Source organism: Syngnathus typhle, linkage group LG12 (assembly GCF_033458585.1).
Source record: "Syngnathus typhle isolate RoL2023-S1 ecotype Sweden linkage group LG12, RoL_Styp_1.0, whole genome shotgun sequence".
NCBI classification, from domain to species: Eukaryota; Metazoa; Chordata; class Actinopteri; order Syngnathiformes; family Syngnathidae; genus Syngnathus; species Syngnathus typhle.
The window spans coordinates 7,690,135-7,718,067 of NC_083749.1; the positions used below are offsets into that span (position 1 = coordinate 7,690,135).

At 40.6% G+C, this 27,933-nt stretch overlaps 6 protein-coding genes across 17 annotated transcripts in view; 4 read left to right on the forward strand and 2 right to left on the reverse strand.

The window, feature by feature from the left end:
• The window catches only part of dnm1a (dynamin 1a), a 33,251-nt gene extending 26,267 nt beyond the window's left edge, over nucleotides 1–6,984 (reverse strand). For all 9 annotated transcript variants that reach the window (XM_061293191.1, XM_061293189.1, XM_061293190.1 and 6 more), the window contains exons 1-5: nucleotides 5,877–6,984; nucleotides 1,814–1,887; nucleotides 1,441–1,590; nucleotides 1,158–1,361; nucleotides 636–734 (exon numbers count right to left, since the gene is read on the reverse strand). In XM_061293191.1, the coding sequence (XP_061149175.1) occupies nucleotides 636–734; nucleotides 1,158–1,361; nucleotides 1,441–1,590; nucleotides 1,814–1,887; nucleotides 5,877–6,037 (688 nt within the window). In that variant the 5' untranslated portion in view covers nucleotides 6,038–6,984. The remainder of the gene's footprint in view (nucleotides 1–635; nucleotides 735–1,157; nucleotides 1,362–1,440; nucleotides 1,591–1,813; nucleotides 1,888–5,876) is intronic.
• ciz1a (cdkn1a interacting zinc finger protein 1a) lies at nucleotides 6,983–12,955 on the forward strand. Of its 3 annotated transcripts, XM_061293200.1 has the most exons (15): nucleotides 6,983–7,100; nucleotides 7,567–7,715; nucleotides 8,513–8,643; nucleotides 8,718–8,974; nucleotides 9,062–9,146; nucleotides 9,333–9,453; nucleotides 9,535–9,632; nucleotides 9,708–9,868; nucleotides 9,948–10,078; nucleotides 10,154–10,247; nucleotides 10,516–10,629; nucleotides 10,825–10,947; nucleotides 11,017–11,095; nucleotides 11,247–11,368; nucleotides 11,467–12,955. In XM_061293200.1, exons 3-15 carry the CDS (start codon nucleotides 8,556–8,558, stop codon nucleotides 11,788–11,790), a joined length of 1,797 nt encoding a protein of 598 aa, XP_061149184.1. In that variant the 5' UTR covers nucleotides 6,983–7,100; nucleotides 7,567–7,715; nucleotides 8,513–8,555; the 3' UTR covers nucleotides 11,791–12,955. The 3 variants fall into 3 exon arrangements, with proteins under 3 accessions (XP_061149184.1, XP_061149183.1, XP_061149182.1); XM_061293199.1 differs by having other exon boundaries at nucleotides 7,005–7,715; nucleotides 9,363–9,453; XM_061293198.1 differs by lacking the exon at nucleotides 6,983–7,100 and having other exon boundaries at nucleotides 7,540–7,715.
• On the reverse strand, nucleotides 12,609–14,133 carry bbln (bublin coiled coil protein). The gene is made up of 2 exons (XM_061293203.1): nucleotides 13,839–14,133; nucleotides 12,609–13,446 (listed from the first exon to the last, which is right to left on the reverse strand). Exons 1-2 carry the CDS (start codon nucleotides 13,915–13,917, stop codon nucleotides 13,217–13,219), a joined length of 309 nt encoding a protein of 102 aa, XP_061149187.1. The 5' UTR covers nucleotides 13,918–14,133; the 3' UTR covers nucleotides 12,609–13,216.
• A 422-nt stretch (nucleotides 14,134–14,555) lies between these two features.
• surf2 (surfeit 2) lies at nucleotides 14,556–15,966 on the forward strand. The gene is made up of 5 exons (XM_061293201.1): nucleotides 14,556–14,736; nucleotides 14,869–15,020; nucleotides 15,132–15,235; nucleotides 15,333–15,521; nucleotides 15,592–15,966. The coding sequence occupies exons 1-5, from the start codon at nucleotides 14,662–14,664 to the stop codon at nucleotides 15,954–15,956; spliced, it is 885 nt and encodes a 294-aa protein (XP_061149185.1). The 5' UTR covers nucleotides 14,556–14,661; the 3' UTR covers nucleotides 15,957–15,966.
• A 648-nt stretch (nucleotides 15,967–16,614) lies between these two features.
• On the forward strand, nucleotides 16,615–18,923 carry zgc:92275 (cholesterol 7-desaturase nvd; the record flags this gene model as incomplete). The annotated part of the gene is made up of 6 exons (XM_061293202.1): nucleotides 16,615–16,837; nucleotides 17,004–17,182; nucleotides 17,494–17,619; nucleotides 17,819–17,938; nucleotides 18,120–18,296; nucleotides 18,462–18,923. Coding segments are annotated over 6 exons (987 nt in total), but the record flags the coding sequence as incomplete, so codon positions are not given.
• A 5,651-nt stretch (nucleotides 18,924–24,574) lies between these two features.
• grin1a (glutamate receptor, ionotropic, N-methyl D-aspartate 1a) overlaps nucleotides 24,575–27,933 on the forward strand; it is a 28,406-nt gene continuing 25,047 nt past the window's right edge. For both annotated transcript variants that reach the window (XM_061294182.1, XM_061294181.1), the window contains exon 1: nucleotides 24,575–24,823. In XM_061294182.1, the coding sequence (XP_061150166.1) occupies nucleotides 24,575–24,823 (249 nt within the window). The remainder of the gene's footprint in view (nucleotides 24,824–27,933) is intronic.

Genomic DNA, 27,933 nt, shown 5'->3' on the forward strand with positions numbered 1-27,933 from the left:
GAAGGCCAGACGTTGTTGGTTTTATTCATTTTTCTCCCAAATCATTTCATGGCTTTAAAAAATGTCCTCCATAATATTAACCATGGCCGTGTTTTAGCATTAGATTAAAGAATGTAAATAATAGTGTATTGGGGAGGGGGGGGGGGGTGATTTATATGAGTATACAAAATAAATATGTATATAAATAATTGGGATGATTTTGTGTGCCCGCCTAAGACTTTTAAGAAACGCAAAGAGAAACGAGGTGAGTTCGGGTCAAGCAGATCCTGTTTCACTTCCGCTTGATTTTCCTGATTGTTAAAAGCAACTTTGCTACTAATGCAGCCAGCAGCTTTGTAAACATGAGTAGACAGACACACAAGGAGAGAGGGAGGTGGGGGGTAGACACAGAAATAACACAGGCTATGGAAAATATTAAATGTGCGGGTGCAAACCAAAGTGCAAGCGGAAAAGAAAAGTACAGCATCAGCATATTGCAAAACCACTCTTTTATTACCATCCCTTTCTTTTTTTTCCCCTTTTTTGGGGGTTTTAAGGTTTGTGCTGAACTGCCTTGCCACCACAAGAGGGAATCAGTGGGTCACAGGTCCTGAAAAATGGTGAGTGTGTGTGTGCGTGTGTGTGTGTTTTAACACCTCGTCTGAGCGGAAGCAGCTTATTCTCCAGAATGTCCTTGGCATCCGTACCCTCGTCCATGAGGTCCAGTTTAGTAATAACGCCAATGGTCCTCATACCTACACATGCACATGTAAACACACACGCATATTTCAACCCATATCTAGGGACCACCAAAAAGTCTAACTTTGACAATATTTTAGAAGTCATTTACTGATTATATTTTATGTATGTATCATAATATTATATCATAAATGTCATTCTAATAGTGCACATCAGTATGGTAATCTAGATGGTAAAACACGCACATCAGGTTCACTGAAGATTCTAAATTATTCATAGCTGTGTGTGTGAAGAGTTGTATGAATGTATGTGTCCTGTGATTAAGTGGAAACCAGGCCATATGGTTATACTCCTCCTCTCACTCAAAGTCATCTGGAATAGGTTCCTCTTACCCACAACCCTAAGGACAAGCACTATAGGAACTGAATAGATGACTGGAGGGATTAAAAACAGTTTGATGTGTGTAAGCATTCACCTACCCTGAGGGTCGACCTCTTTGGCAATCTTTAAAGCGTCCGAGTTGGCCAGATCCGAGTTGGCCGGCGAAACGGCCAGCATCAGACAGTTGTCCTTGGTGACAAACTGCAGCAGCATGTCCCGAATTTGAGTCTCAATGTCAGCCGGCTGGTCGCCCACGGGCACTTTGGTCATGCCAGGCAAGTCCACCAGTGTCAGATTGAGCACTGCCAGAGGATAATATGAAAACATTTCAAGAATATATTTGACTTTATTTTAATTCTTGTAGACAAAAGAGGGCCCTACCGTGAGGGGAATACACTCGCAAATTGATAGGAACGGAGGAAATGCCCTTGTTGGCGCCTGTTATACGGTCAGTCTCAGCCTCGATCTCCTGACGAACCTCATCAAAATCTGTGAACTTTTTTCCCTTACAGTGCAGGAACTCAGCGTACTCTGAAAAACATGGAAGGGAGCGAGTCAAAAGATGCTGTTCATTTTCAATATTACAGTACCGCAAAAATCTGTAAAATAGACTAGTATAACATATTCCTGATTGAACAGACAAAAACAAAATATTTTGTGTATTAAGATGTAATACCTTTACTGTCCACTAGATGCTAGTAGCTTATGATGTTTTTGTTTCTGTTTTGGGTATGACTGTTGTATTTATTCTCACCCGTGGGAGCGTTCATCAGCTGCAGAACTAAAGGACGACGAGTCACGATGCCAGAGCCACGTGGAAGAAAATCCCTACAACAAAACAATAATGTATGAGATGGTTATCTAACACTCAGGAAGTGATTTATTTTACATATTTGCATATTCCATATCTACACAACATATTCATTTTGTCATGGTGCAAAAACAATGTAGGCTTGTAAATTTGCAAACATGTTTAGTCGTGCTGGTAAATATGTTTCTAGTGCCAACATCTTCCTGCAGGGCTTCATCTATTATGTAACAGCAACACAAACTCCCTGTGAGTGTGTGTGCGTGTGTGTGTGTGTGTGTGTGTGTGTGTGTGTGTGTGTGTGTGTGTGTGCGCCTCCACCAGCTAACATGACAATTCAAAACATCTTTACATGTGCATCCTTTGCATTTTATGCTTCAATTACACTTGAGCACAATGGCAACCAGCAAAAGAATCATCAGTCCATTTTTTAATTGCGCTTGTTCTCATTGGGGTTGTGGGTGACTTGGGGACCACAGATACGTGAACCCCCTGGCAAAATTGACAACATCCGCCTGTGGAGTTCTGCTTGCAGTTTGTTATAAACCTACCGTATTTTCCGCACTATGAGGCGCACCGGATTATAAGGCGCACCTTCAATGAATGGCTCATTTTAAAACTTTGTCCATGTATAAGATAGATACATTTGGCCCGCGGACCGGACTTTGGACACACTTGGCTCAATATTGGTCCATATATAAGGCGCACCCGATTATAAGGCACACTGTTGGCTTTTGAGAAAATCTGAGGTTTTTAGGTGCGCCTTATAGTGCGGAAAATACGGTACTTTGCCTCATCAGCTTCTCTTTCCACCATGTCAAGGACTGTGTAGCTCTCACATGCAGATAAAGGGAATGAGAGGGGCTGCTATGATTGGCGGCAAACCAAGTGGGCTGTTTTCATGCCCACAATGGTGCAATATGCATGTTTTCAACCATACTAAACTGTGTGCATCTGTAAAAAATACCAAAATTTGGTCTAGCATGCCTGCGTGGATTTAGACCGGCCTTCAGTTTGATGCAGTCTAATTTTACGCTACATCAACCACAATAATACAGGTATTTATATTAAAGCCTTTCTGACACCCTTAATCACAACTGAGCTTTATTGCCTTCATGAAGACTTTCGATTGTAATTGTGCAGGCGTGCCCAATGTTGTGGCATGCAGCCTCTGACCTCATGCATGTGGAGTCAATGAAAAGGCAGGTTGCTCTGCAGTGGATGCGCAGATTAACGCTGAGCCAATGCGGGAAGATAGCGAGCGAGATTAGCGTTAATCCTCTGAAGCTCTCCTCTTCTGTCCAACACTCCTGTGCATACTTTGTGACATGTTTTGATATTTTTGCCGTTTGATATGTGAAAACAGCCACATGACTACAAGAACGTCGATACGGAAGCTTTATCATCTACTGTCCAAGAACCACGTAAAAGTTTCTAATGAAATGAAACCATTTCATTGTATGCATGTCCTGATGTTATATATGAGCAAAACAAAATGAGAGAAGAATGAGCGAAGCTGCTACAATTCGTCACAATGCCTCAGGCTGTCACTGGCTACATTATGTAATATGTGAATGCTAAGGCTACGTCACATAGGCGTAATCTCCACGATGGGGGGATGGAATAGTGATGGCGGGTTTAAGTCATTTATATGTGAATAACTATGTGAGAGCCGTTAAACCAACTTGATTGGCTTTCTCCATTCAGAAACAAGCGACATATCATAAAATGTGTCACTATCATTAATCTGTAACAATGACCAGTATCATACCTGAGCGATGTGTGTTTCAAATATTTTGATTGAAAATTTTAGAAAGAACAGTGTAATTTAAAATAAGGAAGAAATTACTCTTGGTTAAATATTGGGAAATGTCCAATAAAAATGTAATTAGTATTAAATTTTCACATTATTTTAATATCTGGAACATTAAAATATGGCAAATTCATGTATTTTTGCACATGCTGATTGTTTGTGCTACCTTGACAATAAATTATGTTTTCACACCACAAGGCCCAAAATTACAGTAATGTAATCGATGTCAATTAAAACAACTGCAAACTATAATCACAATATAAGGAAATTGTTCAATAACCACTCTGACACGGTCATCAATCAAAACTGAGCATTATGATCTTTATAAAGCCAGACACTTAGGATACAGCTTTTGTATTGTACACATAAAGTGCATGTGTACCTAACATTTTGTCTCGTCCATTAACTGAGATGTCTCCCTGCCATTATGCGCATTATCCCCTATGCTTTCCTTATTGATTGTGCTGACTGGAAGCTGCAGCATTCAGGGCAAAGCCTTTTTCCGGACAGGAGCCAAAATAAAACAAACAAAGGAAGTGTCCCCTGGCTTCACAATGCAGTTGTTAGTTGTAAAGAAGAAAACAGCTTCATGATGGCACATTGAGGCAACAATTGTGTTTTAAGCTGATAACATATTGTAAATGCGCCACAATGAGCCACCGGGGAGGAGGGGTGGGGTGTCAAGATGGAAGGATGAGAGGACACACAATGTCACTGAAACGGAACTATAGGACACACGCGCACAAACACAGCACAGCATGATTCTTGCGTTTGCCTCATAGCTCAATTCAGACTTCAAATCTTCGCATGCTCGTGTCATAACGTTTCACATTTTCCCTCTTCAACTCTCAGCATGATCGTAGCTCCCTCGGGTAATGGCGCCGTAATTAGGCAGAAGCTGTTGCCATGACTACAGAGACGAGCAAGAGAGTACTGCACAATAATGAAACGCACACGGCAATCAGGTCCAGATTGGCCAACACAATAGTTTTGAAATAAATCGATCAAAATGCGATTGAAATGCTTAGCTCCACCCATCCATCAATTTTCTGTGTTTTGATTCAAAAAAGAATATTGTATTGGTCCGAGACAGTTGAATAACTTTTCATTAGTTAGCTTCATTCAAATCTTAATGGTATGCTCAACACTTTGTAAATCAAATCTACAAAATTGCCCTTAAAAATTAAACAGAAGGCAGCATTATGCCATGTAAACAGCATCACCTATTCTACCTGCTAAATCGAGGATTACCCCTTGTGGCCATGTGGTTTTGCACAGTGATAATCTGCTGCCAAACAAATGTGCAGGGAGGCAATGTAGAGGGCATGTTTGTAACTAATGAGCTATTAAACCTAAATCAATTAAAATTTCAAATAATCTGCTTCAGGGGGTGGATTTATGTCTGTTAAATGGGATTAAATTGGGGTGCTTCTGCACTAGCTTGAAGCTAAAGCATCGCACGCACAGTCTGACCTTGAATCATTTATAAACATTACAGGCACCACACATGGACACATGTCCTTAAATAAAGGTGCTGTGTTGTTGCCTGAGCGCTGCCGCTTAAGCTTCACTCATACCGAAAGGAGACCAGATGGAGGGCCTGAGCCGGACTGGCTCAAAGCTTAGGTGGACTCTCTCTTTCCCTGTCTCTATTCCTTTCTGACTACAAGGTCATAACACATCAACATTGGCTAGCGTGCTGTGGTTTTGCATCATTTTTATCATTATAAGACGAATCTACGCGAGTGACGCAGACAATACCGCTCGGTCGGGATTAAAATAGGATGGGGGAGAACAAAATGGTAGCCGCAGAGACAACAAACACCATGTTGTAGCTTCAATTAATACTGCTAATTATGAGTGACTGTGGCCAAATCAAACGCTCTGGTGGGCAATACACAACCCACGTGCTCCTGGTTGCACCACTGGTCTTGTGACAGGTTCTATCAGGCTCTAATGCTGTGTGAACCAACATGCGGCAGGTGAGGTTACACATAAACTCCACAAGGGATAAATGCAAGAAAATGATCATCTTCTTGATGCATTGTATGCAAATGTAATGTGGGTATATTAAATGATGTGGCAGCCTTATAAAATGAGGAGAGCAAAGGAGGAGTGGGAGGAAGAGGACAAGGGGGGATGGGGACTATGCATGCATGGTGCCTTCAATGGAGTAAATGTTTTAAATACACTTACTTGCCCACGAAGTTCTCCAACACGGAGCTTTTCCCCGCACTCTGTCCGCCCACGACGGCGATCTGAGGCAGGTCCAGGTCTGCATTTTGGCCGATTGCGGAGAAGGCATCCTGCATGCGGTTCACCAGGGGGATCAGATCCTCCATGCCCCGGTTCCCCATTGCGGCCTAGTGAACGGTCCTCGACGGATGTATTTAGAGCGATTTTCCCTGTTTAATTTGATGCCGAGCTGCGACCGAGCCCCGCGTTGCGTTACCGCCCCTGATGCGCTTCTCCACCACCGAGCACCGCAGGAGGGCGGGGGAGATAAGGACGAAGATGAGCTCGCCTTCTATTTCCCCTGAAAACCTGCCAGCATGTAGTTCTCAAAAGTCGCCGCTCGGTGGCCACACTGCTCTGCTTACAGCTTTGCTTTGTAACGTGACGAATGACTATGGGAATGACTCAACCTTAAAATCTGTTAAATGCAACAGCGCATTTTGTTAACACCAATATATCTTTTTTTCAATACGGAATAGCCATTCACTATTAAATAATTTCTTTTAGCGGTAAACATGTTTAATGGTAAATAATATAGGTACAAAAAATAATTTAATCAGAGATGGGACTGCGTCTCTGAACATATTTTAAACGTGGATTTAATTTTTATTTAAGATATTTTCCTTTGATTTGTTTCATCTTTCACCTATGAAAGCTTGTGCATGGCGTATTTTACCATGAGTTTAAATTATAGATATGAAAAAGAAGTAGGGAGGTAAAGAAGGAAAAGATCCCGGGACTAAAGTGATCAAAAGAGTTGTTTGAATGGAGCTACTTTTGGCGTATTTGCTGCTATCTTTTGTAATGACTGCAGTGCAGATCTGTCCATGGTGCTGAATTGCAAGTTACATGGACAGGAACACGTTTATCATTTTTAACACTAAAAAGAAAACATGTTATATCAGTCTATGTAGCATCCTGCGTTTTACATGATGACTGACTACTTGTAAAGGCATTTCTGAGGCTAAAATGGCTAAATCCATCTATCCATTATGTCACAAAATAGGCAACGCAGGAACTTTCCTTTTTGGAGCGCACCGCTAGAGGGCACTAAAGTCCAGTCGAGGAACAGATCTTATAGCTGTATAGGCAGCCGCATTGAGGTCGCAATTACGGTGCTGTTTTCTTTCAATGCTATAGCTAACATTCATCGTTGTTTTGTCGTCTTGTCTCACTATTTAGAAGGTAAGTGGGGACAACGTGTCCAAGAGATCTAACAGAAAGGATTCGAACCATGGTCATTACGCGAGGTTTAGCTAACTGACTGCATTCGGCCATTGAGCGGCGTCCAATGTTAGCTCTGTTTATATTTCTCGTAGGGGCGCTGTCCTCGCCTCTTCTCTACCTTGTCGCCATTTGACGACATTTTTGTGTAGTGCATGCCTGTTATTTATGTTTAAGGTGCTTCGTTTTGTCGCTTTAGGTATTAAAGGAAAGTAAACTTAGCGTTTTGTGTTAGCTCGCTTGCTTCCGTTAGCTAGTTGTCGTCGCGACCTATGAAAGCGACCTGTTGTGTCCCTGGAGGTGGCTGTCATTGAAAGTTGGCCACTTAGCATTTAGCTTCTTTTGCTTTTCAGAAGCTCTGATAACATTTTGACGTAAAGGAAGCCGACCGGAGCTCGCTATGTTCAATCCCCACACCCACCAACAGCAGCAGCAACAGCAGCAGCAATTCCACCAGCACCTGCGGCAGCTACAACAACTTTTCCAGCAGCAGCAGCCCCCGCCTCCACCGCCGCCTCCACCGCAGCAGCCGGCTCCGACTCACCATGTCGGCCATCACCATCACCAGACACCGCGGTGAGCCTTTCGACGCGACCCCGGGGCTTTGCATGAGGCCTTCGGGTAAATTAGTTGTCTGAGTTTAGTTCACCGCAGCTCTTAAATTTGTATTCATTGCATTGTAGTTATCGAATCATTCATTTTATTCCTTTACTTAAGGTTCGTTTCTCACGGTTAAAACAGTGTTTTATACTAAAATAATGTCACTGGATTGCAAGAGTAACGTTAGAATAATGTAATAAAATAATTTTTAAAACCTACCTTAAAAACAGTTATTTTGTTTTCAACACGTAAAATGTAAGCGTTTATTTGTCTTATTTGTTAGCATTGTTTAACTTTATTGCACGACACCATTTTGAAACAAATTTTTATTGTTTTTAAATTTGTAAGTTTCAATTGTCAATGTTTTATCTTCGATTTGCAGTCATACATATTACTTGGTTATGCCTGTGGTAGTTTTTCCCGGAGTACCAAAATTGTATTAAGCTGAAATAGTTTAAGAAAGAACCAATAACTTGACAAAAAAGCCCTAAAATGAAGTTTTAACTCATAATATTGTTATAGAACACAACACTACTGATGCAAATTAATACAATCAAGTAAATGAAGAAAATATCATTAATATAAAGTTAGTTTTGTGAGTTCAAAAATTTTTAATCAATGAGTATGAACTCCTATCGCCAAACAATCGTAAGAAATGGCTGTAAAGTGACTACTTATTAAATTAGTAATTTAATTGAAATAAAATGGCATACTTTTCCTAGAATATAAATTGTAAATACTGTGTGAACCATTTTTTTTTTTTTTTTTGCCAGAGCCATCCCCGTCCCTTCACATACTACGCCTCCTCCTCCTAGAATGGTCAACCTGTGCCAGGCGTCCCAGACCACCATAATCAGCCCCAATCCCATGCTGCAGGGAGCCTTAATGATGCAGCAAATGCAGGGTGAAGACCAAAGATGAAAAACATCTCTTACCCTTTAACATATGTATGTCATGTATCACGTTATATTTCTTTAGGTAACATGCGGGGCTTTGGGATGGCCGGACAGCAATTCCGTCAGTTCTTCACAGCGGCAAACAGGTCTCTGCTGGGGCCGGTTCCAATTGGCATGGCGATGAAGTCCCCCGTCATGGGTTTCCCCGCTCCTGCTCGGTCCTACCACCCTCACCCGCGCTACTACAATAATGCCATACACGCCACCAACGCGGCCGTCACCAGCGCAGCCACCACCACTAGTGCGGCCACCGCCTCTTTGGTTTCCACTACCAGCACGGTAACACCTCTAAGAAAAAAATATTGTCAATGATGTCATAAAAATGCCATAACCTTTTCTTTGTTGGATGCTTTTGCCTCCCATCAGGACAAGAAGAGTGATAGCGAGCAGATGGCGGACGAAAATGCAGCTGAGATTGCAGGAGTAAGCAAGGCCGGGGAGACTGAAACAGGTAGATGTGAAATCCAGGAAGTATTGCTTGTTTTTAAAAGAAAGTGTCCGTGTTGACCATACAATGCAAGTATTATGCATCAGTGACAACTCCGATGATAAACATGGTCTCTCTCTCGAAAACGGCGCATCATTGTCTCTATAAAGACAAAAATCTTGATTGTATACCCTTTACTCCAACCCACAGATGATGTATACCCTTTACTGCAACCCACAGATGATGTTGCGGAATGGGCGGAGGGTACTGACCAGAGCTTTGAGGAACATCTTGAAGAACCTACGGCAAAGAGGCAGAGAATGGAAGAAGGGTGGGGCAACAATTTCAATTGCAGTAATGCAAAATTATTACTGCAGTTTCTTATTTTTCTCCTCCTTTGTGCCCCAATCAGATCAGAAGAACCTCAAGAGGATGCCGTTCTCACCACTGCAGATTCTGATGGCAATATTCTCTCCATAGAATGTAACACAGAAGGCAGCCAGCTTGATGGTAAATTATACTAGTGCACCAACATGAATGAAAAGTCTATTGGTGGACTAAATTCTTTCATCTTTATATTTACAGACTGCCTCCTTCCTACACTGGGTTCAGAAATGGAGGAAAGCCACGCCACCGAGATGGCTGATGGTGACCCGTCAGACAAACAGGAAGCGGAAGGCAATGCTGCAGAAGGTCCCAACAAGTTCTACTGCTACCTCTGCACCGTCACCTGCCATAGTCAGGAAGTAGGTCAAACATCAGTTAATACTCAGTCAGCTAACAGCTGCTCTTTCACCATCTTTTTGTGTGTGTGTTTTTTTTAAGAACTTCCGGAGTCATATGAACAGCGTTTCCCACCAGCAGAGAATGATGGAGATTCAGCACATGAGCAACGCCTGCCTGGTCACACTGCTGCCGCGACTTCACGAGACCCTACAGGGGACCAGTAAAGACAGGTATGTATATACTGGCACATTTGTGCCTTGGGAGTCTTCCGTACTATAATTACTGTCTGTTTTTTTCCTCCAAAGAGACAAAAAATTAGACAGGCAGCGTTGGTGTGGAACCTGCTGCGCTCACTACTCTACCAGCATCTCGGACCATCGGCGCACAGCGGAGCACAAAGTAACTTTTACTGTTGGCATACCATGCACCGTATTTTTCTTTACGTCATTATTCCATAACAGGTCAATTTGATAAAGCAAATCAGATTAAGATGTGGTTCACTGTACAGTATTTAAAAGCATGCAATTTTGTGCTCAATTCTGCCTTCTACTAGTTGTTTTAAAACATTGCGCAACATAACGTTGTCCATAGGAATTTAACAGATGGTCGACTAAACTTTTAACATATAAAATGTGATACGTAAACTTTCCTGTCCTCCTTTCTTCAGGTTGCGAGCCGAGCGGTTGTGTCATCCTGCAGCCTCTGCAAGAAACACTTCAGGAGCTCCAAGATATTTGTGGCTCACTTACAGTCCCAGGAACACTGTCAAAGATTAGAGAAGGTATCCGAGTGCATTCCTCATTGAAGGCACCAACAACGGCTGGGCGTTGAATTGAATCTATTTTTTTTTTTATTATTATCTGAAACATTGATACACAAAACATCTGGCATTTTATCTTAAGGCCATATCACCCAGCTGTAAGTCAAACATTTGACAATGGTCCTTTACCGCCGCCATATTTGTCCTCCGCTTCAGGAGAACAAGAGCTCCGGCACTTCATCCAAGCTGCTAGACATCGACGGCTTTGAGATGGAAGAAGAAAAGGACGAGGTGGATGACAGACTTGACTCGGATGAAGAAGACTCCCCTGAGACCCAGGTCCTTATTTGTTGCTTCTGAATACGTCAAATCATATCTTGTAAACTTAGCATCGACTTCCTGTGGCAGGATGGATCGAGCTTGTGTAGAGAGGTGACGCTACAGGACATGACGAGTGACGAGCAGTATGAAGCCGACACCGTCTACGGTGAGCCACGTGTCGACAATTGATTTGTGATACATGCAAATGGGGTCACATCAAGAGCGGTCCGCCCCCTAAAAATATGCGTCGGAGCTTAAAAAAAATGAAAAGGTTTCCATTTTAGGTCCTAAAGTTTTCCTTTTTCTGATTTCTGTAGGGTCCAGCTTCTTTGTGCCAGTGGCTGGTTTCATCTGCCGACTGTGCAACAAATTCTACCATTTTGACTCGTCGGCTTTACACACACACTGCAAGTCCCTCAAGCACTTTGACAACCTCAAGGTAAGCTAAGTCGTCATCTTAGGGTGATGGGGTGATTGTGGCATTTTGACATGCTATTATGATGAGAGGAAACATCTTTTTGTGCTGTCCGGCCTCAGAGACACAAAGAATCTGAAAAATGTGACAACACTGAAAACAGCAACCACGGGATTTTAACGGGACCACCCACAGACTCCCCGGGAGAAGATAGCGGAGGGTCAGTTTCAAATATCAGCAGTTCACTCGGGACAGAAAACCTGCTCCAGGACAAAGCGGAGGAGCCCAACACTTGTCAAGCGCCGAACGCTCCGTCCGAGCTCCTCGCTGACAGCACAGATCCGCCAAACTCCGCTGACAACACCAATGAAGAAGACGACGAGGAAAATGCTTTGCAGAAGCCTAACATTAGACGGAGGTCCAAAAGAGCCAGTAACAGACGTTGAACGATGGGTGAGAGACATGATTTTTTTTTTTTCTCTCCATCAAGTTTCAAATTCAATGGCGTATGACAAGAAAGTTGGAGAGCACAATTACAAGGTGAGACAAATTAGCCCAAACCCATTGAGATATTAAACATATGTTTAGGACATTTGTTTTAGTCGCACCTTAAAGGGGGCCTTCCATCATAATTTTTCCCTGTGCTTTATATTTTTCTTAATCAGACTAAAGTGTACATTTAGAAGCAGCTGAGGAACAGCTCCATCCCTACTGCAGTGCACTCTGAAGTATATTTGTAGCATAAGTGAATAATGTGCCAAACACAGCATAATTCTGGACCGACCGCTGAATTGAATTCTAACAAAGTGAAATGAAGCCCCACTGAAGAGAGGCAGCCAAAAACTACTCACATTGATGTAGCCATCACTTGAGACAAGCTGTTTTTTTTTTTAGATTAAATTGAGCACAACGCACACCGCATTTGACTTCCCTGAACGACTTCTTTTCTCCTCCATTCTTTTGTTTGCCAAGCAATTATTTTATTTTTGGGCTATAGTTTTATTTACTTTATTTTGGTTTTATCATGCGACCGTTTGAAGGCTAAATGCCTCTTCTACAAGACCTCAAATAGAGATTGGAAGCCACCGAAATGCCATTTGCTGTAAAACTAAGAGACGACTGCTTCATCGTTTGAAATCAAGGCTGCTCGAATGTCATGGTGTGTTTTCACGTTGGCTCATCGGTGTTTGTTAAAGACATTTTGCTAACACGTTCCTGTGGACGTTTTAAGTGATATGTTGATGTTTGGTGGAAGAAGAAAAAAAAAGTTTAACATGGTTTCTTTCAAGAAAACATGTTTTGTTTATTTTGGCTTCATTTTTTTTTTATTATTCTGTTCTTAAGGTTCTAATGCATCACTTCATCCTCAACTGTCCCACAAACATTTCATCCTCATTTATGGTTGTTTAGAGTCAGCAAGTCTTGCTCACACATGTAGCAAAGTGTGACATCACCATGGTGACTTAGCACATGACTAGCAAAAGCGTTTTTTGTTTCTCAAGACTATTTTTATTCAGCTACTGATAAAAGTGAAATCAAGATTTGATGTTTTCTAAAATGTATTTTTCCCGATGTCATTTTAATTTATATTAAAACTGCCCAACAATTCTGTGCAGTGATGTACGTCTATTTTTTTTTACACCGTATGAACAGAGAACTTTTTTACTTAAATTTGCCACATATATATATATATATATATACACACACATCACAGATACAGGGAATGCAAGCAAAACAGGAAGCTGGCCTGTGTTACTAAGAGTCACATTTAGGGGTGAGGTATCTAAATTAGGGATTTTTATGACACATTTCAAATACACTCCAAAATGTATCTTGGTTCTTCTGATGATAATTGCACTAACGAGTTCCTGTTCAGTTGCAAAGCTCTCTTGTATCTTCATTGTGGTCTACATCCGTGCCTTGCGAACAGGGGTGATCATCCTCGGGTGGTGGATCTTCCAGCTGGGCTCGAAACTCCAGCCGGGCTTGTCGATTGGACTCAAGGAGTTCATGCATTTTGCTGTTGAGGGCATCGTTTTTCTCCTCCAGCCCGTCGAGATACGAGTTGATCTGGTCCAGCATGGAGTTGACTGCTGCAAACTCTGGAAGAAAAATGTTAGATAACATTAGGTACAACTCCTCAAGAGGGGTGAGAACAGCAGGTCACACATGCACATTCGTGAGCCCTTCGCTGCTGTATTTTACAAATCTAACCAATATAATACAATTTGCTCAAGGGTGATTAGTTCTTACAACGGACAAGTAAAGGAGGTCAAACTAGGAAATTATGTCTACACGTAGTAAATTCTGGTGATTATATATATATATAAAAAAAAAAACATTTTGGAGAGTCTAATACTAAACCACACAAATTAATCAATGGGGTCACTACAATAAAGAAATACGCAAATCATAGGACAAAAAGGGCGACATTAAAACGACTCCTTAAGTTTGTCTAAGGTGATTTGAAACATAAATTCGGAAAATGACTTACCCTCGTTACTAAAGTCATCGTCGTCCTCGATGATGCCATCGTCAATGGAAATATCAGGATCTCCATTTGGTCCTGACATTGTGTTTTTCTTCCGCTTTTCGACGGAGGCACCAGTACAACTATTCGTTTGCTTGTCTACGAGATGTTCCAATACATCAACGCAAGGTAAAATTAGACGAAATAAGATTGTTGTAGATTAGATGAGCTTTGACGCTTTAACTCATTAGTAGACTTGGCGTCAGTAGTGTCTTGACAGTGTATTTATTACGAAGCAACGAAGGGGATTCTGGGAGGTTTATGGGCGGGACTTATTATTTTCAAAGATTGTGCAGCAAGACAGATGATTTCACCTCATGTAAAATATATATATTTTAAATGAAAGCAAAGATAAATTGCGGTTTTGAGCGGTTAATTCCATTTTTCAGATTTGATCTGTTGTATTTTGTAGTAGATTACTGTAGATTACTTGTAATTGCTTGTAAATTACATCGCGTGAATTACTGCGTACGTTCATTTCCCCAAATATGAACAAAGTGGTCTGGTTATTCTTTGTTATTATCTTTGGGAATAAATAACGTTTTATAATAAATTATCTGAGTAGTACGTCAATGTTTTTTTTATTTTGCACAATAATAAAGCGACCACAGTCTTGTGTATGAATATAGTTTTGATGGATAAAATATCAACCTTTTTTTAAATGGTAACCCAAAAAGTCAATATTCAATGTCGCTCTTTTATTACGTCACAGAAGGCGCAGACATACACGTGTGGACGAGACCGCAAAGAATCTTCCCAAAATCAAATTTGCGAATGTTTTGCAGCTATGAATGACTTACCTGCAGATGTGAAGACTTTCCTGCTCAAGCATCCTTTTCTAGAGGTGACTGACAGCAAAAAGGTGGGAGAACACGTTACGGGGAAAATGTGATGCTAGCAGTCGTAGGTGCTCTGCTCGTGTTGTCACAACAACTGATTCATTTTGAATGTGTAAAACAAAAATGAAATTGTCGATGGCTTGATACTGTTTCAGATAAAGTGCACACTGAACGGGCATGAGTTTCCATGCAACCTGGAGGAGCTGCAGAAGTTCGTTAAAGGGAAAAAGTATCTGAAGCTGAGCTCTCAAGCAGAGTTTAACTACAGCCAGTTTGAACCCCACATAGTGTCAAGCTCAAAACAACCGTAAGGACACACTCACACATGCTCACCTCTGATTATCAAGTCACAAGTGATTTGCCATTTCTTGATTCACCATTCATCAAGTTCTCATGATACATGTGTTGTCTTATGCAGCAATCAGCTCTTCTGTAAGTTGACCCTCAGACACCTAAATAGACAGCCACACCATGTATTAAGGCACGTCAACGGGAAGCGCTTCAAGAAGGCTCTCGCCAAATGTAAGCGTGTAATAGGTTTCCACTTGTGGTGCGGGGGGAAAAAAATAAATATATATATATAACACGTGAAAGTACTTGTTTGTTTCTGCTGCCCAAGATGAGGACTGTGTGAAGCAGGGCATCACGTTCGTCCCAATTAGACTTCAGCAGAAAAGGCCGAAGGAGACGGGCACAGACGTCCAATGGGGCAACAAGTCCAAACATGGCAACGGCACATTTGAGCCATCCTCCAGCAACGATGAAGACCATAACGACTCCGAAGACAGCATGAGCGACCTATACCCCAGTCAGCGCCTCAAATTCTGCGTCTATTCACCTGATGGGTTTTCTTCTGTTAACACCGTTTTCTATCACAGCGTCGATGTTCTCTTTGAAGAACCCGGCCGAGAACATGGAGGCGGAAGAGTGCAAGGATAAGGATGACTTCCAAACCAGTGACGATGACGAGATGGAGGTGGACACGCTAGCCATACAGAAACGTAAAAAGGTCTGCAGAATTTGTCTGTTGAATCTGCATGACCACACTATTACAGAACAGGCATTTTGTTCACATTTCAACAAGTGCGGGAAATGTTTTTGTCAAAATACACCAAAAATGAAAAGAAATGTCAGACTGATATCAGTTCAAAGTACAGAAATGCATATATTTTTAAAAAAGGTTCACTTGTTAATGGGTGCACATAAACCACAGACTCATCTACTATGTTCCCTTAAATCGTAGCTTGTATTTAATATGATAGCAGTGTAGAAGGTCTTCAGAAGCTCTCACGGCAGGTCGAACTTCTTGAGCTGTCTCGAGAAGTACAGCCTCTGCTGGGCCTTCTTCCGGACAGAGTCTATGTGGCCGGTCCATTTCAGGTCCCGAGAGATTGTGGTTCCCAGGAACTTGAAGGTGTCTGTGGAGAGAATCGTATTACTGCGGATAGTGAGGGGTAAAATTGGTGAAGGGTCACGCCTGAGGTCCACTGTCATCTCCACGGTCTTGAGCGGGTTCAGCTCCATTAATCATAGCCAAATTCCACCTGTTTGTATCCATGTCACACGGGGCAGCCATTTTGGTACTTGCTGTCGACTAAAAATGATGCCTGGCAAGTGTGGTTTCATTTTCAGTTGACAGCAAGTTACAAAATGCCTGCCCCCTGTGAAAGATAAAAATGGGTGAATACTGCTTCTTAACTCATATTCCACAAACGCAATATTAATCAGAAGTGGGGGCACATACAACATATTGTAAAGAAATGTATTTATTATTGTAAAGAGAAATGTTGCCGCTCTAAAACTTTTAATTTTTGACACTGCTTTAATAGTTTACAGTTTCTTTGTTGCTTAAACAAACTATTTTCACAGCAGTCATTTAAACAAAGATAGAGGTGACCTAACATGTACTCATTGTGCTAAAATTGCTTCTTATAGGTGTTAAGTTGGTCGTGTTTCGAGGTGAGGATGGTAAGGCCTACGTATTAGATGCCTACTGTCCACATTTGGGAGCCAACCTGGCTGTGGGAGGACGTGTGGTCGGAATCTGCATCGAGTGCCCATTCCATGGGTGGCAGTTTCGGGGGGATAATGGGAAATGTGAAAGGATACCATACACTGAAAAAGGTAATGAAAATCAATTTGCACATGCATGATCACTTTTATAATCCAAAGGAAAATATCAATTTACAAGCCCTCAATCAAGCAGTACAGGAAATAATTGTTGAACCGTCTGTGTCTATTTAGACTTTTCCCAGTTTGGTGTGTGACTTTAACCTTTTTGGTTTCTAAGTGCCAGACATTGCCAAGACGAACATCTGGCCCAGCTGTGAAGTTAACGGTCAGATCCTTGTTTGGTTTCACTGTGATGGAAAAGATCCTCAATACAATATTCCAGAGCAGGAGGAGATTACCAAGGGCGAGTGGGTTTATCGTGGAAAAACAGAGCATTTTGTTAATGCTCACATCCAGGTACGTGCTTGTTAGGGGTTGTCCAACTCCGTATTTGACCTTTGATGAAGCATCACCTTGTGTTGCATTATGGTGTTTTAGCAGAACTCGATGAGGGGGTTAAATTTTTCCCAGTCATTTTTTTTCCATATTCCCCCATGATATACAATGGGGTATACAATCAATGCTTCTCAGTGTTTTCTGAAGAATTATTTAAAATAACAACTATGAATAAAAACACATTTTATAAACCCTCTGAGATATTCCTGACAACACCCCCAAAGTAAAATAAAATCCTAGCTCCCAGCGTTTAGCAGCCAGTGTCACTGCAGGAGATTCCTGAAAACGCCGCAGACCTGTCTCACCTGACTCACCTGCACAAGCCAGGCATTGTGAGCGGAGTCGATCTACGCTACACATACAACAAAGCCTGGGAGTTTGTGCGACATAATTGGGAAGTAGGTATATTTTTGGCGAATTCGACTTTGCATATTAACTGGCACCATGTTAGCCTTGCAATAATCAAGACTAATTCTGGAGGGCTTTGTGCTAGGTGTCTTCATCACATAGAGACATGTTAAGACATCTGAAAACTCTTAATGAGATTTTGGTTTAAAATGGTGTTATTTTCTCACTTTCATTGTTTTTTGTTTCAAGGCTCAGTGGGAAGCAGAGTCGGCTCCCAACAATCACTGTTCTCAGATGCTTGTGAAACATGGCCTATACTTGTTTGGGTACCATTTGCCTGTTTTGGATCTCCACGTCGTTGCTAGACAGGTACAGAAATGTTTAAAGCATATAATGCTGTAAATCATGATTGAATTGATAGCTTGATAAATCATGTTGATAGACTGCGCTAAGTACCCATAGAACTCTACATTTAAATCCAACGACACAATTTAATAAAGAAATGCATACATGACTACACTGATTTATTTTTTTTTTTTACATTTTTCAGGTAGGACCAGGAGTGGTGTTTCTGCTTTTCAAGCACAGTTTTTTGGGCAGTGGAGTGATCATGCAAAGTGTGACACCGGTGGAGCCTCTCTTGCAGTGTGTCACACATACAATGTTCTATCAGTCAAATATTCCAGCCCCGGTGCCCAAATTCATCTTGAAAGGAGAATCAATTCAGGTAAGGTCTACTTAAATGCTTCATTTTGTCTTGACATACGACACACAAAAGACTGAAGACATATCCCAGTTGAATTGTAGCTATGGTTTTGATTGTACAATTGGGACATTTATTATAAAGATTACTGATTCCAGTAGTAGTTATGATATTTGTCTGTTTATCTAGTTTGAGCGGGATGTGATGATCTGGAACAATAAAAAGTACATCTCTAAGCCTCTCTTTGTGAAGGAAGAGTCGGCCATCAAGAAACACAGACGCTGGTTCACTCAGTTTTATAGTGAGAACAGTCCTCGACTCCAATACCAACAAGATACTTTAGACTTTTGACCTCTTCATATATGCTTACTTTCAAGTTTAGCAACGTTAGTGTATTTATTGACTTTATTTTTCTATAGAACTATCAAAATATCATCTTATAGTACTCACCATTTCCAGTTTTTAGGTACTTAATTATATTGCTAAAAATAGAATAACTAGTCCGACAAAGTCTGAAAACTTGGGGAATGAGAAAGATCGAAGAATAAAAAAGGCAGAAGAAAATAGAGTCTGGTAGATATACAAATGCAATGATGAATGATGTGTTATTGCTGTGTGTTAGGTGATGAATAAAATCTAAAAGGAATACAAGACTGCTTCACCCTTACTGTTTAAAGCATGTATGTATACAGACTTTAGAGACTCACAGTACTTGCCAGAGTTCTAATTCAGATCTACCAGAGGAACAAAAGTGTATATTGTAAAAAGTGTGCCATGTGTTAATATTTTATATTGAAGAGTGGATATGTTTGCAATAGGTAACATCGCATAAATTTACATCCTGCATATTTATAGACAGCAACCATTTTTGGGGGGAAGTATGTGTACGACAAGTAAATAGCGCTCTCACCTGGACAAAACTCAAACTCGCGCGATTATTATTTTTTTTAATTTAGATTTTTTTACCTCTAGTTTCATAAAAAAAAATATATAGCAATAATAATAATAATAATAACACATAGAACAATATTTAGAATAGTTTCCAGTCATTCCTCGTTAATGTTTTTTTCCTCAAACTCATTTGTTTCTTAAACAAATTGAAAAATTATAATTTGGTACAGTCTGATTTGATGCAATATGATTCAATACCAAGGTAAACAACTTGTATATTATAATTTGACACAGTCTGATGTGATGCAATGTGATTCAATGCCAAGGGAGCAGTCAGTGTCATCAGAGGCTATGCCATGGGTCGGCAATTTAATTTGGCCCTGAGCCCATTTTTTTCCGTCGCGGGCTGAAATGGCATTTTCATCAGGCGCACTCTGATTTTCTTACTAAAAGCAGAAAACTTTGAGTATCCACTTTGATAGAAAAGCACCATAAAAATCCAATGCATTATTATTAGAACAATATCTAAAACCCATGACAGAGCTTTATTAGTTTTGCTGGAAAGTTCCTCTTTGTCTTCCAATATAAACCACCGCACTTCTAACCCTTATCCATCTAACGTTTACCAAAGTATAGACTACTTCCAAAACGACTGCAACAAAAATCACGTTATGCTCACAATTGTCCATTGACAAATAGTCTGTTCATTAAATTGGCCCTCGGTATTAAATCATCACAGAAGCACAACTGTGCAACAAACTGTCCTTACATACCACATACTACACAGCTGCTAGCAGAATTTGTGGCCCATGCTTGTCTCCTAAAGACTTTGTGGGCCATGTTTGTTTCCTAAATCCCAACGGAAAAATTCCATATGCCAGTCATGTAATATGCTTTTTCAACTGGATATGATGGAGCACTTTTGCAAAATTGTCACTAATCTATACTGAGTGCTTGTGCTCTTGAAAAGCTTTACTGAGAGGAAACTTTAAAATGCAAAGACTAAAAAAAAAAAAAAAGTTCGAGTTAAGTCATGCTCCAACATCAGGACAGCTGTTGAGAGGAAAGGCAAAGCGGGTGACAAACTATGCCAGATGGGATGACCAAAGGACATCTGTTCCACTACACTAAGACTTGGCCAACAGGAATTATCCTCACTGCAGTGATGTGTCAGGAGTTTGTGTTGCCACACAAATTGGCACGAGAGTCCCATCTGCAGCGATCTGTTTGACAGGCACGCAAAGCTCTGTGACACCTTCCTGGGCTGCAACAATGCTCCGAGCCAAAAAAAACACTGGCTCACTGCAGTGCCCTTTCTGTCCACAGACCACTGCAGTACCTCGGTAGTCCTGTAGGAGGAGTGGAATAAAAAATAATCCAAGTATTTTGAAACATGCGCTCGGTGATCACTTGCGCAGTGTATATTATGTGGTTATGTAATTTTATCGGATTGGAATATGTAGTCTGGTTGCTGAATATTTACTAATTCTTGTAAAGATCTAAAATTGGCATCACCTGTAAGTGAGTAGATGAATATTTTAAACATATTTTAGACTAAATGCTTCACAGATTGAAGCAACCAGCATCTGATAAAGATATGCACATTTCAAATATAACAGAAATCTGTTCATATGTACGGATATAAAAAGTTTATAATCATTCCAATAACGACAAAATTAAATCCATTTTCCTTCTTTAGATTTTAGGTCATGTACTTTGCTTCGTTTCCGTTTTTGTGGAGCCATGTACATGACTAGATAATTTTTCTTTATGGGTCATTGTCATTAGAAGCTTGAATGGACTTTGTGTGTGCAACATATTAATAGCAGCAAAATCACCTTGATCTCCTTTAGCGGCACAAACAAAATAGGGTATATGTATGTATACACACACACACACACACACACAAATACACACACCAAGACTATGTTTTATTCTGGGGGGCAAGGTCATACTTTTGACGAGTGAATATCAATAACTGGTTGGATGACTGAACAAAATTAAAAGAAGCGGTTGTTTCAGTTCTTTCTCAGACACAGACAAACATTTACACAATGTCCCTCTGCCTCCGAGCTAACAGGCCTCTCTAATTTGACACAATTATTGATCCATATTGATCCGCAATTCAACCCCTACATTTTTTTCGAGCAAATGTAGCAGAAACCTTAAATCTAACAGCAATTGTGTAAGGGTAAGTACTGACTCGGTTCACACATCTATGATTTATGCGGGACATAACATAAGAAACACATCACTGAAGCATTCATTTCAAATACCTCATCAACTTTGTTCATGTCAAAGTGCTGACAGCCCTCCGCCCCCTCCCTTTCTCTCAATCAGGTAACACGGGTTGCATGTCACAGTCATCCGACCATAATGACATCGTTGGGTTGGGTTCACATTAGAGAAACATAAAAAACACATTATGTAAGGTATGAGGAGCACATGTGTAAATTACACACAAGCTGAAAGCACCCAAAACGCTTTGATGTGGTTAAATGGGGAGTTTAGTGTTAAACTTTCAACGTATATGTTGCAAGAATTTAATTTCAGACATTAAGAATTTAGTCAAATACAAAATTAAAGGACCTTTGAAAGCATATTTATTACATAGTTGACAGTTGAAAGCATATATATACTACCGTTCAAAAGTTTGGGGTTACAAAATTGTTTGGGTGACCCCAAACTTTTGAACGGTAGTGTATATATTTATTTAGATAATTATTTATAGATTATATATATATAATCTTTTGTGTAAAAAATCTTATAATATATATGTATATTTATATTCATAGATTATATATAATCTTACACAAATATAAGATATAATTTATAATATTAAATTCATAATATTTTATTATAATAATATTCACACTACCGTTCAAAAGTTTGAGGCACCCAAACAATTTTGTGACCCCAAACCTTTGAACGGTAGTGTATATATATATTTCATGTCTTGATTAATGCACAAAACAAATAAACACAATAGGTAGGTTAGAAAATAAGAGGAACCTTGAACTTGAACTTTAAAATAATTTCTATAGCGACCTTGGATAAGAAGAGCAGTTTGCCTGCTGTTGCCATGGTAACCCACATTGTCTATTTTTATACTCTCTGATATTGATGCCCCATACCAGACATGTTGTGTTAACTCAGCACTATATTGTAGCACTAGGGTTGATAATAACATTGGAGCACAAACAAGTGTTGTGGTTAGAAAAATCCCTTTTTTTAATTATTATTATTATTATTTTACTAGTGATCATAGCTTACTATTTTCTTCACTGCACCACTGGATTAGTGCAACTTCAACACTCTTTAGCTGTACTATGATTAGAAATTCCAAATCCTGAAAGCAACGAATGTAATACCTTATAATACTGGTAAATGAGTTTTGAAGTATATCAATCAAATAAAATCATGATAAACAATGTGCTGCAATGGCTTCATAACACAATTATTAACTTAAATAATATCCCAAAAATAAAAAGCCCAACGATCCTCGTCCTCATGTTGTCAATGTTTGCTTTTGTGTAGCTTGACAGCTCACTGTGTGAACTCAAGAATGCGTCAGTGTACGCGCGCCTCTGTGGAATTGCTTTTTTGTCTGTGCACTTCGCTCTTTGAACCCGTGACAAGTTCTGCTTGCTTGGCATCTTGCATTTATCCTATACCTCAGTCTCACTGAGTGCGGGAGCCTTTTCAACATTCGTTAGAAACTTATGTAATGACTGCAGGAGCGGGTTTGTCCCATCTTACTGATGTGAGAGTAGGTGGAAGGATTCTCACCGTCATTTAACAAGAAGTCCGAAAAGATCTGCAGCAGTCACATCAAGGCAATGATGATATCAACAAATACCAGGAGCAATATATGTATAAATAAAGCCTAACAAAATTGTCACTAGAGACAATTTGAGACAAATTGAAACCAGTTATCTCCCAGCTCACCGACGATGAATGGTGATTTGTTCAGCCTCGTTATTAATGCATCGGCTCCCCGCGACACCAGTGTGTTGACTGATTTATAATTCAGCACACTCTTTGATGATTCTTCTACTGGCCCCATTTTCAAACACCTTTTCAAGTGGCAGCATTTGTTGATAATAATAATCTGCCTGAAATAAACCCATCATGACCGAAAGCTCAATCCCCGTGGGTGAAAATTTTAATTTGAGTGTTAATTTGAGTAAAAGAACAAATTTGTTTGATTTGCTCACACAACGAGCTTGTGACTGGTTCCGTTTTGTGGTCGTGTGAGAGAGGGAGAGAGATTCTTGTTTCCAAGGGAACCGTGAAGTTGATTCAGCTCAGATCTAGCAGAGAAAATGCTCCTCACATTTACTTGAATCAAAGCTCACACACTATTACGTCCTGTCTTCCGTCACCCAAGATAAGGAACACAAGTTGCGTGGGACAGTAAGTGTGTGACAGATGGAAAATAGATGTGAGTGACTTGCAAGCTGATTAATGGCCCGTCTACTTTCAGCTCCATTTTATTCAGGCAGCAAGACAGTCAAATCTGATTCTCAGAGTTGGCAGGGTACTTTTAAGTTAATACTATCATTGTATGAATTGGTGAATGTATAATATTAAGAGTTTCTGACAACATCCTTTACTGCACTTCTTGTCAATTCCATTCTGAGAGTGAGTCGGAGGTTTGTCCTCATTTCTAGCTGGTCCGGGGACAGCATTGACTTGCAACATTGTGCTGGCCAACACTGGCAAGCCCATCGGGCATCTGCCCTGTAAGCCACATGACCAGTCCAGCCTTGATGGTGGATAATGATTTGAAATAACAGTAAATTGAAGTGGAAGCCTGTTTATACCTATTATAAATCAATGGACCATTGTATGTAGTTTCTTTGTGACATTTATTTTGTTTGGTGATGCGCGAAATAAATAAATAAATACATTTAAAAAATAAATAAAGAAGAAAATTGTGGGTCGTGTATGTCGGGTGCGCGCAGAAACACCAAAGCGCGTGTGCACAGCTGTCAGGACCAAGGACAGCAGCCCCGAAGCGACCTGCAAGGGAACTTCGGCGTGCTCATCCCCCACCGACAGCGCCGAACGCTGCGCACTCCTCACGAGACACTGCAGATCACGTGGCCGAAGACGTTTTTCACCGGAGAAAGGTGCAAGATGTTACTCCACCGCTTGCTTCTAAGATGATCGTGCTCAGTCCTCCGCATTGCCGATAAATTCAAAGCTTAATTGTCACTGCTTTTTTTTTTTTCGGGCCAGCACCCTCCCTCCATCGCTCCACGATCACCGCCCACACGCTTCGTGCTTGCAACCCGACTGTCAGAGTCGCGCTGCCGTCCAGGAGCTGCTTGAGCCGAGCCGCCTGCACCGGGGAGAGAAGTGCACGGGCTGGGGGTTTGTGTTTGACGGTGCTGCTGGCGCAAACCATGCGGCTCCTTCTGTTGGCGGTGCTAGTCTGGTGCTCGTGCGCGCGGGCCGGCTGCGAACCCAAAATTGTTAACATCGGAGCCGTCCTCAGCCAGAAGAGGTACGAGCAGATCTTCAAAGATGCGGTGACCCAAGCTAACCAAGTCTACGGACGGGACAAATTTAAGCTCACGGCCATCTCCGTCACGCATAAACCCAACGCCATCCAGATGGCTCTGTCCGTGTGCGAGGACCTCATCTCCAGTCAGGTATGTAAAGACTGCCTAATTTATCTTACTTTGCTGTATTTTTCAACTCAGCTCTAAAAGCATTTGAATTATGCTGAGAGGGGTTGGGAAGCAAATTATTTAAATGGAAAGTTCGGTAGGGATCATAAAAAAAATCCTTTTCTGTACGCCGTTCAAGTCTTTTTCTACTCAGTTGCCATGGTTACATCACCATTTTCTGAACTCTACATATCGGCCTCATACAGGGTCATCCACCCATCCCATGTTTATTATACCATTTATAATCCCACTATAGGGTCTCAGGTGAGATGTGGGTGGCAAGTATTCCATCCGATACATATAGACAGACTATACATACCCTCATATTCACACCTTAGGACATTTTACAGGTGTCAATGAACCTAACTTTTTTTATTTTTATTGTGGGAGGAAATGACAAGGAAGAGCAAACTACCCACCAGAAAGCCCAGATTTGAACCGCCAACAGATTTTAGTTGGGCTCAATTTTCAATTTTATTCCAAAACTTTGCAATGAATTATTTAGTTAACAGCACAAGCAATTTTTGTGAGCTCTAACTATAGTTTATGTTCATGACGTTATCTGGCTGTCTCTCACGATCAAAACTCGCAGTCATTAAAATCACACAGCCATCTCAATTTACTGGTTATGAAAAATGACGATAATGCAAAATAAGTACGACAGAATTTTATGGCCATATGAAAAGCAACATAATGAATGTCATAATATTAATATTACATTTTAGGATGAATCTAAAGCACACAATATAAATGTAAAGGTATTTTGTCTCATAAAGGTTAAATGTATATTGTACATCTGCATGAATGCCGATTATACTCCCACTTAAGGTTTCTTTGGTGAACCGTTAAACTATCCATTCAGCTTGGAATTTTTCCCAGATGCACTGAAAAAAACAGGAAAAAACCCACCAACGAAAGCATTTCATGAGAAGCACGATTTGGTCAATTTGGCATGTATCAAAAATGTAATCCAGATCACAAATCATTTCATTTTTTTTAGTCCAACATAACGACCCCCCCCCCCCCCCCCCCCACACACACACACACACACAACATCCTTGCGGAGGATGAAGGGGCTGCTTTACATTTCAGAACAGACAGCTGCAGATGTAGTGAGATGCAATGAAATCCAGTGAAGAGTGAAAATGGGAAAATGCTTTTGACTATTAAAGGCAGCCTGATAGGTAGATATTACATTCAAGGGCAGCTCACGCTACAATCCGTTTCATATTCAATGCTGTAACGTGTAGTCTTTTTTGGAAAAGGGACGTTCGATACCCCTTTATTTTCAGGTCGATAAGTATTCAAATTCTTGAGTCGCTACCGATGCCGATACCACGTACCGATACCACTAGTACTTTTGATACATAAAATCCCACCCCTGTATTTGATCAATAATTTTAAAGACCTATATACTCCAATACAGCATTTTTCCTTCATATTGCATGAAATTAATGACAATTTTCATTCTTCAAATGTCTTCCATAAAACGGCCTCGAGAGGGCAAACGATAGTTATCGGTTACTGTCGTGAGTTCAGTACCCTGAAATAAGGCTGATATCAGCACCATAATCAATACTTGATATCGATACTCGCCCATCCCTGCTTTTAAATGAGATATTAAATGCAACATGTTTTTCTGCGGTACAATGGTCTTTAAAAGTGTAATACAGCTTGAGCCAATTGACCACGATCCATAAGTAATGCATGGTAAGCACAATGCACCTTGGAGAGTTGTACAACACTCCAACCATATGCTCACGTAATACGCAACATGGCTTTTAAAAACCTTACATCACAGCATGCGGAGGCATGAAGTCACTCTTCCTCCTCTGACATTTCATATTATCAGGCTTCATGTAATAATAATTATTAATTAAAATGAAAAAACGCCCACGTGCTTGTGTGCCACTCTAGAATGTCTCCAGTTCTCTGCATGGTGCAATGACTCAAATCTACAGAGGCTTGGAGAATAATGCAGTCACTAGTCTTGTAGCACATGCTCACTCATAGCACGCAATCCAAGTGCAAATTGTGTGCTCTTGCAACAACAATCATTTAAAAATCATTCAAGTCTATGCACACGCATGGCCTAATTCAGACAGAGTCAATGAAAGTTTTAATCCTCTGAATTTTGGCTTGCGGGTGATTACGGTCACTGAGAGGGAAAGTCTGTGGCAGATGGAGGAGGAGATGCCTGCGAGCATTCCTTGGATGGTAACTCTCATTTTTGACCCAAACATACGGACGGCTTGCGTCCAATAATCCACGGCTGCACACATGTCGACTCCATTAATATAAGTCTGTTAGCCCAAACAATAAAAGGTTAATCTGGTTTTATTTCTCTGCTATTGCCAGTGGAGCAATCAATATGCATAGACTTTCTACACAATTTTTTTTTAATACTGTACGTGAAATAAATTCATCGAGGTTAAGCACAACGTCAACAAGTAATCATTTGATCATGGTCAAATTTGTATCGCCAGTTGGCTTTCTCTTATGTCTGCATCATTGCGCTGCAGTGTTTTTAACGTCTGGTTGTTGTATTTACTTTAATGTGCCTTCAGAGATTTAGAATTTAAGTGGATTTAACCCAAGGGAAAAAAAATGCACATTATGTGGACATTAATGTGTCAGTATGTGGCCTCATCAGAATTAAGCAGGATTTTTATGATCACACTGAAACGATGTCAAAACACGAAAATACTGTAAAGCTTTTTTTATGACATTGCTCACGGATGTGTTTAAATGTGTTTTTGAGTATAAAGTAACAGTTTGTAGTTAGTTAAGAGCAGAAGCGAGCTCAAAGTGTTGTGTGTGTGGAATGGAGGCACGTATTGCATTAGATTTGTGACAGAGGTGTGTGTGCTGACAAGATAAATGCATCTCTAAGGTTTCCGCAAAATGTCAGTTCAGTCCCAGTTTATCCCTGAATTAATATTTCATCTTCCGGGTGCACTTAGTGATGTACCGTAGTCAAGAATGTCAAGTCAAGTACTTCATTTGCACCCTAAACCATAGATGCCTTCGGCCGCCAAGATCTCTTCCATCAGTCCATTCAAGCTGAACATCTTAAAACCGCCGAACGTCTC

Excerpts from the sequence above, each read along its gene's own strand:
- ciz1a (XM_061293198.1), top strand. The coding sequence starts at position 7,540 with ATGTTCAATCCCCACACCCACCAACAGCAGCAGCAACAGCAGCAGCAA. Across the intron at positions 9,633-9,707 it reads AGAAGGCAGCCAGCTTGATG|ACTGCCTCCTTCCTACACTG; the intron begins GTAAATTATACT and ends TTATATTTACAG. Across the intron at positions 10,079-10,153 it reads CAGGGGACCAGTAAAGACAG|AGACAAAAAATTAGACAGGC; the intron begins GTATGTATATAC and ends TTTCCTCCAAAG.
- bbln (XM_061293203.1), bottom strand. The coding sequence starts at position 13,917 with ATGTCAGGACCAAATGGAGATCCTGATATTTCCATTGACGATGGCATC. Across the intron at positions 13,447-13,838 it reads CGATGACTTTAGTAACGAGG|AGTTTGCAGCAGTCAACTCC; the intron begins GTAAGTCATTTT and ends TTTTTCTTCCAG.
- surf2 (XM_061293201.1), top strand. The coding sequence starts at position 14,662 with ATGAATGACTTACCTGCAGATGTGAAGACTTTCCTGCTCAAGCATCCT. Across the intron at positions 14,737-14,868 it reads AGGTGACTGACAGCAAAAAG|ATAAAGTGCACACTGAACGG; the intron begins GTGGGAGAACAC and ends ATACTGTTTCAG. Across the intron at positions 15,236-15,332 it reads CAAGAAGGCTCTCGCCAAAT|ATGAGGACTGTGTGAAGCAG; the intron begins GTAAGCGTGTAA and ends CTGCTGCCCAAG.